General features: G+C 43.4%; 2 protein-coding genes across 2 annotated transcripts in view; one reads left to right on the top strand and one right to left on the bottom strand.

Annotated features, from left to right (window-relative positions):
* Positions 1-54: 54 nt before the first annotated feature.
* On the top strand, positions 55-4,085 carry kiaa1143 (KIAA1143 ortholog). Its single transcript, XM_031729501.2, has 3 exons — positions 55-257; positions 826-976; positions 1,950-4,085. Exons 1-3 carry the CDS (start codon positions 144-146, stop codon positions 2,165-2,167), a joined length of 483 nt encoding a protein of 160 aa, XP_031585361.1. The 5' UTR covers positions 55-143; the 3' UTR covers positions 2,168-4,085.
* A 470-nt stretch (positions 4,086-4,555) lies between these two features.
* The window catches only part of LOC116312141 (dolichyl-diphosphooligosaccharide--protein glycosyltransferase subunit STT3B-like), a 76,824-nt gene continuing 67,876 nt past the window's right edge, over positions 4,556-13,503 (bottom strand). The window contains exons 10-16 of the mRNA XM_031729500.2: positions 13,069-13,280; positions 11,752-11,939; positions 10,414-10,585; positions 8,050-8,223; positions 7,835-7,948; positions 7,535-7,744; positions 4,556-7,429 (exon numbers count right to left, since the gene is read on the bottom strand). Of these exons, the coding sequence (XP_031585360.1) occupies positions 7,349-7,429; positions 7,535-7,744; positions 7,835-7,948; positions 8,050-8,223; positions 10,414-10,585; positions 11,752-11,939; positions 13,069-13,280 (1,151 nt within the window). The 3' untranslated portion in view covers positions 4,556-7,348. The remainder of the gene's footprint in view (positions 7,430-7,534; positions 7,745-7,834; positions 7,949-8,049; positions 8,224-10,413; positions 10,586-11,751; positions 11,940-13,068; positions 13,281-13,503) is intronic.

The raw sequence follows: 13,503 nt of genomic DNA, 5'->3' as shown, positions 1-13,503 counted from the left end.
CCAATGACAGTAGCTCCTGAAGTCACGTGACGCGTCGCGTTTTAGTGACGGTTTCAATGTTTTGATGAGTCCGTGCTAGCCGGAAGTTGCTCAGGTCTGGAGTCTGCATTCGTTGGCTGTTTGTCTTGTTTTGCTTCTTTGCCATGAATAAAAATAAGGGCCGCGGAGTAGCATGGGTGAAGCCGGCGGAGCCGTCCTTTCTCAAGAAGTTTAAGAGCGATGTGGGGTACAAAGAGGGACCGAATGTCGACACTAAGGTAACTACGCGGTTTGGTTAGCCGTGCCAGTTAGCTGCCCCTGGCCTACCAAACCATTAGCTCTTTGAGTTGTGTGACAGTTACACTTTGTGACGTGTGTTTCTGAGCGTAGGCGCATTGTGTTCATATAAGGAAGAATAAATGCTCTGAATCATAATTCAACGGAGGGTCCCATTCACTGAATTGAGCAGTGGGGCCGCACGAGCTACAGCTGTTTCTCAGACCATCAGAGCAGTTTCGAACTGCGCTGCAGCATTCAGCTGTGACTGCGCAGGCGTACTACAACTGAATTTATGTATTCTACATTCTACAACAGAAAGCCATGGCTTTTTATGAATGGAAGTTGTATAAAGTTGCATTTCAAAAAAAAACAAAAAAAAAAAAAAACCCGCCAGAACTTGAATCATGACTCTAAACTACAGGTTCCTGATTTTAGTTTGAGTGTAGGGCTGCTGATGAAATGATCATCAATGAAATAAGAAACCTCGGCACCATCATTCACAGTGAATGTAGGATTTAAAATACAAAAAAAATCTCAGACAGGCTGACGGTCTGTTTGCTGTCTCAGCGTCAGGTGATGCCAACACTGGATGACGAGAGCGGCAGCGATCGAGAGGACGAGTTGCCTCAGGTCGTGGTCCTTAAAAGTGGAGACCTGACTGCAGAGGAGGTGAATAAGGTGAAGGATGAAATACGGGCTGGAGGCAGCTCAGAGAAAGGTGAGAGTCCAGTTCAATGATTTAATTACACCAGGAGTAAGAAAATATTTACATATGTATTAGTGGTGCAACGGATCAAAAATTTCACGGTTCGGATCGGATCACGGTTTTAAGTCACGGATCGGATCAATTTTCGGATCAGCAAAAAAAGAAAAAAAAAAATAACATTGACTTATATACTTATTGAAGTATTTTTTGCCTGTTAAAAACATTCAACTCAAGACTCATTCCACGCAATTATATAAAAACAAATTATGGTACAATATAGGGCTTTGTATCTACCACTCAATTCAATTTTATTTACAAAGCGTCAAATCACAACAACAGTCGTCTCAAGGCGCTTTATATTGTAAGGTAGACCCTACAATAATACATACTGCTCATTATATCGCACTCCGCTGTGATATAATGAGCGGTCACGTAGCTTTCCGTGTCCTTGGAGGTCCACCCATTTGTAGTTAGGGCAACAGAAGATGCCTGGGACAGTTCAGCCATAACTTTAAACTTTTCCTGCTCATACATGCTTGGAACGATCTTGCCACTAAAGTGGACGCGCAACGGGATATCATAGCGGGGCTCAAGCGCGTTCATCATAGTTTAAACCCCTTGTTTTGCACAACGGAATATGGCCTCCCGTCTGCAGCTAAACACCCCAATAGCTTTTGTAATAGCTTGAACCCGGTCGGATTGGGCAGCAAAGGGCTGCTTAAATGCCGCAAACTCCTCTGCTCCTCCACTTGGACTGCTAGCGCTGGCCATAACTATCGCTTGACAGACTGACCACGCGCACCATACACATACTTTTTTGTATGTGTATGGTTCTCCGAACCGATCCCCGTGGAGTGGGATCGGTTCGGATTACGGATCAACCGTGATCCGTTGCACTACTAATATGTATGCACTGTATACAGCATGTTAACATAAAACCCTGTGTTTGCTACCCTGCTCATACATACCACCGTCTGCTCCGCAGATGGTCAGCCCCCTGATGGTAAAATCCTTTTCAAGAAACCAGCCAAGCGCTCTTCCTCAGATAAATTCCAGGGCATTGGTGCTAGCTCCAGCAAAAAGAAGAAGAGCAGTGGAGGGGACAAGGAAAAGGAGGAGGAGGAGAAAAAGGAGGCATCTGGAAAGAAAGTTAAAAATAACAGCCTCCTGTCATTTGGAGGGGATGAGGAGGAGGAGGACTGAATGGAAGTGGTGAGAGTAGGCTGTCAGGAAACAGGAACATTGTACTGAGTATAAGACATGGTTCAGCCTGTCCATTCTTTTTAAAGGACAGTGCTACTGTTTTTGCATGTCGTACATGACCTATAGATTCATACATTTTTAGTAAAGCATAAAAATCAGCTGGCACAAACTGAATTTATTCCGAGTTGTCTCCGTCTGACTACAGGGATGATTCTGATCCATTTAACAGTCTGAACAGAAACAGTGAAGCTGAGGGGAAAAAATGAACACGCATCAAAGAAGATGAGGTTATACTTCTGTTAGTGTAACTTTATCCTGCATCCATGTCAGGGTCAGAAACTACACAAGGACATTTATACAGTACTGTGTTACTGATAAGAGGGGAGTTGGTTCAGCTGCTGTGTGAAAGCCCACTCTGACATATTAGCAGGACGTTTCCCTTGGTTACAGCTACCAGACTGTGTTGACTCGTGTCACTTTGTAGAACTTGGGGTTTGCTCTTTTCCAGCCCCGTGACTTTGTTGTTTTAACATTTTAGTTTGCATGTTCTCGTGTGTGTGTTCTGTGAGGACAAATATGAACTTTTAAGGTGGTTTAGTTCTCAGTGGACTAAAGTCATGGCTGTGGGACAAGAATTCATATTTTCACACCTCAAAGTTTATAAATGTCTCAAACACAAGCAGAGAGAACCGGGCTGATGTAAACCAGCTCCTGCTTGATTCTGGAGTTGACTGAAGACGCACATCACCATACGGCTTTACCTCAGTGTAGCTCTTTCACACACACCACAGGCAGGTAGTTGAAGCAGCGTCTTTGTGAAATGCACGGATTCTGAAACCAGCTCATCTACACGGTTTCAGGTGTAAATTTCTCCTGCATTTGCAGTCATAAATAGCCTGAACTGTGTGCTGTGCTATAGATCGAATCACTATTGTATAGCTGTGGTCATAGGACCAGGACTAATTAGTGGAAAATCAGTTGTACAGTGTGCCCCCCACCCCACCCTTCAAGCCCAGTGTAAATAATTGAGACAGCAGCACGCAGAGAGCTTTTCTGTTTCAAAGAATCGGCGCTAATGAATTCCAGCAGAGTCGGTTTGCCTGAAATTTTCATTTGATGCAGCTTTCCTTAATTATTTTTTTGTTATACTTCTAATCAAAGTCACAGCGGGAGCTGCTTGTGAATTTTAATTTAGAAAAAGCAATTAATTCAGCTGCAGGAGCCACTCGGCGGTGCTCTCCACAAAGCAAATCCCAAAGAAAAATATAAGATCATCGGAAGCGGGTCTGCTCTCGCATTTAAAACACTCGGAGATCTGCAGGGAACTAAATTTGTCCAGCTTCAGTTTACTGTACTGGTAGCAGTGGGGTCTTTTTTTTTTTTTTTTTAAAGTATTACATGTAATGTGTCCCTTCATCAGACACAAACGAACATCAGCAGCTGATAAATGGATGTCATTAAATTCCAGGAGCAGTTAGTTTAATGGAAATTAATTAAATTAATTCTGTGTGATTACAAATTAAATTGCCCCCATATGACAGTATTGTGAGTTCTTGCTTCAGGTTCCAAAGTGCTGCGGATCACTCGGTCACACTCTGAATCAGCCTGGATCTTTGTTGCTGTGTTTGAATCTTGTGTTGTGTGTGATGAGGCGTAAGTGTGTGTGTGTGTGTGTGCCTGGCAGCCGTACGCAGGGGCTCATTGTAGAATCTTAAATATAGTCAGTCATGTACTGAATGTATGAATATTTTCTAGCTTCGATTGTGGAGCTGAACAGTTCATGTAGAAACGATGCATTTATATCAATGCAGTTGTGATGTTTGTTTTTTTTTGGGTGTGTGCATCAGTTTTCATTGTGTATTTTTTGACAGTGCTACAACTCCTGTGACCTTTTGATATAAAAACATTAAGAAATCTGTGCTGGTTGTTTTTACTGTCAGTGGGTGCGTTGCCTCATCAGTGCCACCTGTGTTCATGTCATGAATGAACAGATCTACACCTTCACTATTCTTCAGATGCTTATTGCCTAATTCTTCTTCCTCTCACACCACCTGTCAAGCTTTCCACATGCATAGTTTCACTCCAGGACTGTAAAAGAGCAGCTTTGCACGATTACAGTTCAAAATATTTTTTAAAGTTTTCATTGTGTCTTAAAGCAGATTTGGTTCTTTTTCCCCCCTGATTGGCTGTCTCTTACAAGACGCGTCCCTTCACTGATCTCCGACAGAGCCAAGAGAATATAAAAAACGAATTGTCAAGTCTAAACTGGACAAAAATGCGGCTAATAAAATCAATGCTTACAAGCTGTGAATTTTATAACCGCAAAAAAAAAAAAATCTACAGATTAACATTTTTGTCCATTTAAAGAGAAAAAAAAGTAAAGATGAGTTATTTCAACCTCTTTATTCAAAAAGGCATGTTTCATTCTCACACCTGCATCCAGATCATTACAATTGATGGAAGAACCTTTGACTTGGAAAAAATCAAATAAAATCATTGCATCACATGATAGGACGCTGCGCTCGTGTTAGGCAGCAGCCTCCATCGTCCATGTAATAAATACACCCGCTGACGTGCAGCTCTGGAAACAACTTTTTTTTTTTTTTTTATTAAACTTTAAGGCCTGTGCTGTCCCTCTCCACACGGACTCTTGGAGCAGTGTTCTAACAAAACCTCATAACAGAAAGTCAGCTTGGAATATCTGTAAGAAAATGAACATGGCAGATTCGAATCTAGGGAAAGTTTGGTGTACAGAAAGAAGTGCGCCAATTTACAAGGAACATTCAGAGTGTGGAGCGGCTGTAACCCGCAGAGCCTCCTGCTGCTCCTGCCAGCTCAGATGATGTTTTTCTAAATTCAGGAGAGGACGAGCAGCGAGCGCGTTTGATCCCGGTACCTGCGGAGGGAGACTCAGCCTGATATCTACAGAGTGCGGTGGGATACGTGACGGGAGATCAAAGGGAACGAGGCCTCAGGGACACCTTTTGACATGCAGACAGCAGGTACTGCAGACAAACAGCTGGGTGCATTACTGCTGCTGCTGATTTCTCTTCATTGTTTTCACTGAGAGCAGAGGAGACTTTCAAATGGCTATTTAACAACAACACTGGCATCAGCAGCAAAGCAAGCACATTTCTACTGACCTGAAGGTGGAAGGGACCGCTCTGCGTTCTGCAGCGCTGATCCCTCCCACATTCGTTCATTTACTAATTACAGTCAGCTGATTAAAAACTGAAGGGTACAGATATGTTCGGGTCCACCTGCTGGGCTGCGGCTCAGCATTACCATTTTAGATAATGTAAACAGCCAGCTGATCACACAGATTGTAAACAAATTACTTTAAAACAGAGCTGGTGCATCGTGGGAAATGTAGGTTCCAGTATCTCTGGAGTCTGAACAGGACCTAGAGATTCGGGGTCAGATTTATCACAGGGCAAATTGGTGATCACAAAAATGTGCCAGTGGGAGAAAAATTGTGCATGTGATCCAACACTGAGCTAACTCTGCCAGCACCAGCATCTTACTGAGCAGAGCACACGAGATAATATCCACTAACCTGAATAACATAATCACAGGGTAACATGTTGGTTTCACATCAGTGAGAAGCAGCTGAAGGAGAAATATTAAGCTCTAATAATGTGGACCATTTCCTCCGGTGGAAACCGATGACGACTGTGGAGCGAGATCCAGAGAACCTCATAAACCTGACATCTGTGTGTGATGGCTGGCCTTTAGGATACACACAACAGCACAACTCAATTATTTACCAGGATGCATGTTAGTGAAGAGTTACTGTGCCACCCTGTTTCCGTGTATGGACAGCCATGCTGCAGGACGCTGCAGGCACTCATTAACAGAAAGATGATGACTGTCAGCCACCTGCAAAACTCCATATTTACATTCAGTGACACCTGAACCACGAGGAACAGGAACACGCTTCAGAGCTGACTGAATCACATTAATAAGTTTTGGATGTGATACTACAGAGAACTAAAAAAAAACAAAAAAAAAAACAACAACAGCGGAGTCAGTAAAGTTAAGCTTTGGCACCACACTCGCAGCTTTAAGCCATCCACCTGTGCCTTTAAATAAATTCTGCTTGTGTGATTCGTTGAATTCCTCACGCCGCTAATTTTTTACTCTGAAGTAGAAAATCTTACACAAATGTGGGGAAAGGGGGAAAAATATGTCTTTGTGCCTCTTAAAGTAAAATCATGAAGCTGCATCCACACATGGACGATCTACAGCAACCAGACATGGCAGAGAAAGTTGGCAGGTCAGGGGGAACCCTTTCCTCGACTTTGATATAAGTGATTGAAGCGAACAGTGGGGAGAGCGGAGGATACCGATGTTTGACATGTGACAGTATATTAGAGAGTCGCCTTGAAAGCGACGTGTGGCCAGTGAATCGCTCCCTGTGTGGATGCAGCTCATGCCTGAAATGTGGCCGTAAAGCTTGGGACAGCCGAGCCTGTGGTGCTCAAATTGTGACTTTGCTTGTTTTTAAAAGTAATTCAACCCTCTGCGCCATCTTTGTTTACAACTGTGTTGATCTGGCATGCTGATAAAAATTTTAACGCACTGTAGCAAGTGAGAATTAACCTAAAAATGAAGGCGTGCTGTCGGCGCAGCAGGATGATGTTAGATGAAAGCGTACTCTATCAGTCAGTCTGGGTTTCAGTGCTGACAGAGTTTCTGTATGTGTGTGAATGATGCGATGCATAGAGCAGCCCCAAGCAGAGTCCCCTGATGAGGGACGGCTAATCTCTCTCGCTCGGTCCGTCCTCACTCCCCAGCACGTTCAAGTACAAAAAGAAAAGTGAGTCAAAGGTCACAGTTCATCAGGTTAAATCCAGCGTGGAGGAGGCTCTCAAACTCAAACCCGTTCTCTATCTCTTCCTCCTCGACCCCAGCATCAAGTCAAAGGTCGGCTCGGGTTCAGCGGGATCCTGGGCGATGCTTTCCCAGCCTGGGCGTCCAGGTGAGGATGCTCAAGATGATGGCGGGGGCGGGGCAGAGAACCTCTGCTGTTCCTTATTCAATCTCGATTGGTGGATTTGTTTTCTCCTTTTCTTTCTTTTTTTTTTTCTTTTTTTTACTGCTTGATTTTGTTGAGCTGTGTGTGTCAGATTCGTTTTCCTCCCTCCTGTCCACAGTCTGCCTCTGTAGGTGGTGGACCTTCTATAAAGATTTCTTGGTGAGTTTCTTGCCCTTCTTCAGGGACAGCTTATTCTTGACATATCCGCGCTTCCTCTTGGCCGTCTGTAAACAGAAGAAAATGACACGCTCAAGTAAAAATTTATGATTTTGTGTGCAAGTTTGGCTAAAATGTCCGAAACAGCGGTGAGCTGGAATGGATGTGGGGACCTTTTTAGAGCTGTACTTCTGCCTGTTAGCGTCGGTGCTGCGCAGCTTGTGCTCCACCCGGTCTCTGTTCTCCAGCTTCTTGACCTTATAAATCCTGACCAGCCAGTGCTCTGAAGTGAACGCCTCTTCCAGGTGTTTCAGTTTGATGTCCTTGTTGCCAATCTCGGCGTTGCGTGTCCGGTCAAAGCCCGGGGGCGTTCTGAAGTCCAACTGAACAGGAAAGAAAAGCATCATTTAACTGAAACACTGACATCTCTCTAGTTTCTGCGAAGTAGAAAAAGCTCCTTGACGATGACATACCTGCATCTCTCCAAAGCGGTAGTAAGACATTTTGTACATAAGGCAGTTGAGCAGGGTGGGGGAGCCTGCTTTGTCCACTCTGAACTCTCCTTGGGGGGTAAAGTAATCACTTTCCTGGGGTGAGCCGTGACAAAAGGTGGAGAAAGAAACTAAATTAAAGAAAAGAACGAACACGTGTTCATATGTAACCAGAGAGTGCGAGACGGTTCCCTCACCCTGATGTCCCTGGGGTGCTCCCCCTCTGCGATGCGCACCATCCACAGGAACTTGTTGATGTCATCACCTGAGTAGCCAATCACCCCTCCGAAGATGATCAGGACATAGTCGACATCCAGCGACCTCATGATTTCATAGGCTGCAGTCTCATTGGACGACATGGCTTTGCCCACCTGTCAGAGCACAAACACACCGCAGGTTAGAAATATCACACTTAAGCTGCCTCACAGACCATTTACACTCATTAATCTAACACATGTCTTTGGGCTGTGGGAGCAAGCTGGACTCAATATGCACCACAGAGAGCAGCCATGCTTAAGTTTAGGTAAGGAAGATAAATAGAAGCTGCACAGATACAACCGCTGAAAGCAAACTATTCCTTTTCCTCAGAATGTCACAGTTTTGAGATTAATGTCAGAATTCTTTGAGAAAAGTCGGAATTCTAAGAAGAAAAAAAAACTCCAAAAGATGCCCGGACCTATAGAAACCATTTGTTGGCAAGCACAGCAGTAAAATGGTTCTTGTAGTTGGTCAATGGGTTTGCACACATCTCAGGGGGGATTTTGTTCCACTCCTCTTTACAGAAACTTTAAATCATTTTAGGTTTCCTTGGTTAGCTGCTTGGAAACTCAAAGCTTCAGCCTCCTCCACAAATTTCTATAAGACTATAAGAAATGTGCTTCTTCTTTAACCACTCCTTTGTTGCCTTGACGCCATGTTTTGGGTCATTGTCATGCTGGAAGACTCGACTATCATCGTCAACGTTCTGGCTGAGGGAAGGAGGTTCTCACTTGCCTCACCCCATGAGGCAAGATCTTGAACAAAGCTCCAGACCGAGGGCGGAAGAAATATTACATGACCATCAATTTCTAAATAACTGCACCAACAGTCATCTGCTCAAAGCTTCTTGTTGATGGTATTGTAGCTCATTCCAGACTCCTGCAGGTCTACAATCTTATTCCTGGCCTCCTTTGACAGCTCTTTGCTCTTACGACGGTGGAGGAGAGGTTGGAATGGAAGAAACCGACTCCTGATTTCAGCATGACACACATATCAAGTGTTGTAGAGAATCAAAACCCAGATTTCACTCAATGAGATGCAAATCAATTTATAACATTTATTTCATGTTTTTGTTTCAAGATTTCTGGCTAATATTCTGTCTCTCTTCATAAAAATCTAAACTACCATCATTTATTTGTGAGCAAACCTGCAAATTCACCAGGGGATCAAATCATCAGTTCCCCCACTGCAATTTAATGTCTGCTTATGTAAAATACAGAAGGGAAATAAACCAAACATTTTAAACCTAAAATAATTAGTATTTTCTTCTGGTGGTCGGTTTAGGCTCTTCAGCAGAATTATTCAGCAACAACCCAGCAGCTGTGTGGAAATGATAGCAGAGAGTTCACAACCCAGAGTGACCTCGAGTGGAAATACTCTGGATTTCGGTCAGTAGACAGCAGGGCTGTGAAACCTTAACTGCTCTTACTGAATAATGAATAAGCAAGTGATAAAAGCTTCATGCACTACAGGTCCCTCATGGGCTGTTGCTGAGGAAAAGATATTGTTGTTGTCCTTGTTTTTCATAGCAGAGCTCGCTCTGGGCATCCAACGCCCATGCTGTACAGCTTCATACTCTGTGTACTTGTTTATCTTGTAATGCAGATCATTTAAGGTCTGTTTATATTATTAAAAAAATAATAGTTGTGTGTCTGTGCTCTGGATCACATATGGATGCAATCCACAAAGTCAGCTATTTGAATGGTTTGAACTTATTGATAAGAAAGAACTTATAACTAACCCATTTCCAGTTAGAGAAACTGTTAGGTGACTTAGGTTTTAGGTAACTGACTCAAGGAGTAAGTCAGGTTTTGCTGCTTTGATTTAAATCACCATTCTCAGTGCGTCTTTGTAGCGGTGCAGCACTGAATCTGTGGAGTGCCTCTTTCACATGTACAGTATTAAGCTCTCTGAGTGTTTTGCAGTGCAGTGAACTGATGCAGTTGCGTCCACATGGTGGTGTCATACACCAAGACAACACATCAATACTCAGGGCACTACACGAGGGCTGACAAACATCCACCAGAAGTTGTGTAACTAAGCAACCATCAGAAAAAGAAGGGTAAGAGAAAAGAAGTCGGGAATACACGAGTAAAACAAGACAAGGCAGTGAATGCATTTCTGACAACACTCCTCTACAAACGCACGACCAAGCAGAAGTGTAAACTCTGGGAGTGACCCTTCAACCCGGATTAGAATTTCCTGGCAATAATTCCATGGCTCAGACTTAAAAGGGTAAACTCAAGCCTGCTTTTCCAAACCTGAGACAGGAGATAAAGGGGAACAGGCAGATCAGCTCTCACCAGTGCTATATGACTGTTGTTCCATGTGTTGTTGTCAACCAGCGTGGTCCTGTTGGCCATGCCTGCTATCTGGTAGCCGTAGTCCCACCACGACATCACTCTGGCATGCTCGTCCGTGTTCTGCCTCAGCCAATAGTAGGCCTCCCTGAAATCGTCCAGGATGTTGCGAGAGCTGTTGGGGACAGTTGCAGATATGTTAATGCTCCTATGATGTTGGGCCTGAGCATAAGCGTTTCCAGCTGATTACGTTTATTTTAGAACTTAATTAAATTAGCTTTGCCTGATCTGTAATTGAGAATAATGCTTATTGATCGTATACAGGGCTTGGTGTGGCCCATTAATCCTCTGTCTGATACTAGTGCTTTTAGCTCCTTTCCCTTTAAGAAACTCTTCTGATTGGCTGCCCCTTGTCAACAGCAGGTACATGCTCACATTCAGAGCTGTGGACCCAAGATAAACATGTTAGAAAAAAACTCAGTAGTTATTAGAGTAGCCTGAGCTTTTGGCTCACAGGGGTTACTTGTATATACACCAGCCATAATTATTTGAAACCTTGGCCATGTTTAATATGAATTCAATTCAATTTTATTGACAACAGTTGCCTCAAGGCACTTTATATTTTAAGGTAAGAACCCTAAAATAATAATCAGCGTCCATCACTGTAACAGCATCAACTCTGACAGGAAATAAGTACAAGCTGGATGGGTCCCCCTTTAAATCTTTGCCTCAGAAACCAGAATGTGCCTGACAGTCTCCGTTTGACGGCAGTCTGTTCCACTGAGTGTGCAGCACTCTGCTACAGTGTTTTCTGATAGAAAGAGGAGTGACAGCATGGAGCCGCTGAGCAAGGAGCTTTGCTACGGATTAAGACCGCCTCTATTCATTTAAAGCATGAAGTGAACAGTTTCAGCAAACAGAACTTAAAAAAAAAAAAAACTAAAAAAAAAAAACAGCACATCTGGTAGGTAGCTGCATGTGGAGCCAAATGTTTTAATCCACTTAAGCCCACAGAACTGAAAGACAAAATAGAGAGTAACCTCACTGAAAATATGATGACAGCATGGTCTGTGTAGAGAAGCTGCTGTTGGATTTTTAAATGTCACTGCTGTAAGAGGTGCAAACAGTGCTCATACATTAGAGTGAGGGTAGAAATGTCAAGGGCAGATCTCTAAATACACGGTTACAGCATGGAGGGGAAAAAAAGTATGTAATTTCAGTGAACTGACCCTTTACAGAGGGGCCAACGGTACAAGAACACTCTCAGCTCTGCTGTAAACAGCTCAAACACAGAGAATAGTTCCTCCAATCACAGAGGTCCTGCTAAGCCAGAGTCCTCACCCATCGTGGTTGTACGATGCCAGCACCACACTGGGGCTGGAGTAGGCGTTGCTGGTGACCCAGGTGCAGTGGACGGCAAACATCATGAGCAGCATCAGCATCAGCATGGTGACTATGGACTTGATGTTGGGGCCGAGGCCCTCCTCTGCCTTCTCTTGCTCCGACACATGTTTGCGCACCTTCCCAGCCTGCCAGGGAGAAGCCGAGTTAAAGGTTACTGAAACTCCATCAGGACATGTCCACTGTCCAAACGAGCTGCTAATATACTAGAGGGTTATTTAATAGTCCTCGCAGAGAATTCTCAGGCAGACAATTAACTGTTGTAGCGCTTTTATAGTGTGACATTTAACAGCACCCTTCAGCAGACCTGTGATAGGTTGGTGATGCATTATTCCCCACGTATCGATTTGGAGGAAAAGCAGCAGAAGGATGAGGAAAACATTGGACGCGAGTTCTCTTTGTTTCTCCTGAAAGGTTAAAGGGGGAGGAGGAGCGTAACAGCTACAAACTGCAGTGTTGTCACTTCAAACTTTTTATGATAAATGTTTCCCGTAAACTTTTACCCTCTGATCCATCCAGCAAGTGGTGCACACACAAGGACTAGAACAGGACAGAACCTTTTTTTTTTTTTTTTTTTTTTAAACGGTGATTTATTCTGCTCCCATTTTCATGCCTCATATCTGACTCAAGCTTTGAATTCTAAAACGAGGAAGGTCACACGACAATTAAAAGAGACTCATGATCATTTCCAGCTCTTTAGTTTGATTCTCTGCATGATACACAATCCAAAATAATCCTTATTTCTCTAACATGTTTCTACACCACTGTTCATCCCACTCTGAAGCATTTAGTTCACGTTAGCACAATGACTCCAACAGAGGTTAAAAATCAAGCTGTGCATTTGTTTAAAAACTTGAACCACTACTTTTGGCCACTTCAGGGTGTAGAGCAGCTGATGGCAGCCTTGGATTTTAGCAGCTTATTTCCACATCCAGCTAGAATGAATACGCGTTAGCATTCATTTTCCTTTTCACTATTTTAATTTGAACAAATTCCTGAAAAAATAAAAATTAATTCATTTTCCTTTTTTCACTATTTTAATTTGAACAAATTCCTTCCACCCGACAAAACTTAGAGGCGACAAAGCTGTGAAAATTAATTTCTTGTTTAAAATGTCTTTAAAAGCTTTCACTATGTGAATCATGTCCACCCATTGATGGAATGCCATTTTCTTCCTGCGTAATACCTTTAAACAAAACAATGACTTCAAAGTCTGTAAAAAATATTTTGTGCAGGGAACACACGATGACCCCTGACCTTGTCATAAAGGTTGCCGGCATTCTTCCTGTCGTCCTCGTCGCTGCTGTCCTCTGCAGGCGGGCTCTGCCTTTTCATCTCATCGCCCAGGTAGTGTTCAAAGACGCTGGAGAAGGCAATGGCTGACAGCATGCACACCACCGGAGTCAGAGTCAGCATCAAGCGTACCATCACACCAGCAAAATATACGGCACTGATAGCATACAAGGCCACTGTGAAGAGAAGCAGAGAGACACGAGGAGGTCAGAGGTGACCGCAATGCAACAATCCAAACTTGACGAGTTTCATTAAGTTTTGCATTAAAGTTCCAGTAGTCACTTTAATGGGACCAAGTCACTTTACATCTGCAATGCATTTGCTGTTTGATAGCGACCTGAAATGGCTGCACTTCTTTTCTGTGTTTATTACAGGGTAAACCTCACTAATAGGTGGAAA

This window comes from Oreochromis aureus, linkage group 11 (assembly GCF_013358895.1).
Source record: "Oreochromis aureus strain Israel breed Guangdong linkage group 11, ZZ_aureus, whole genome shotgun sequence".
Classification (NCBI taxonomy): domain Eukaryota; kingdom Metazoa; phylum Chordata; class Actinopteri; order Cichliformes; family Cichlidae; genus Oreochromis; species Oreochromis aureus.
The sequence above is the reverse complement of the archived record's forward strand: the minus strand, read 5'-3'. Positions and strand labels throughout refer to the sequence as shown.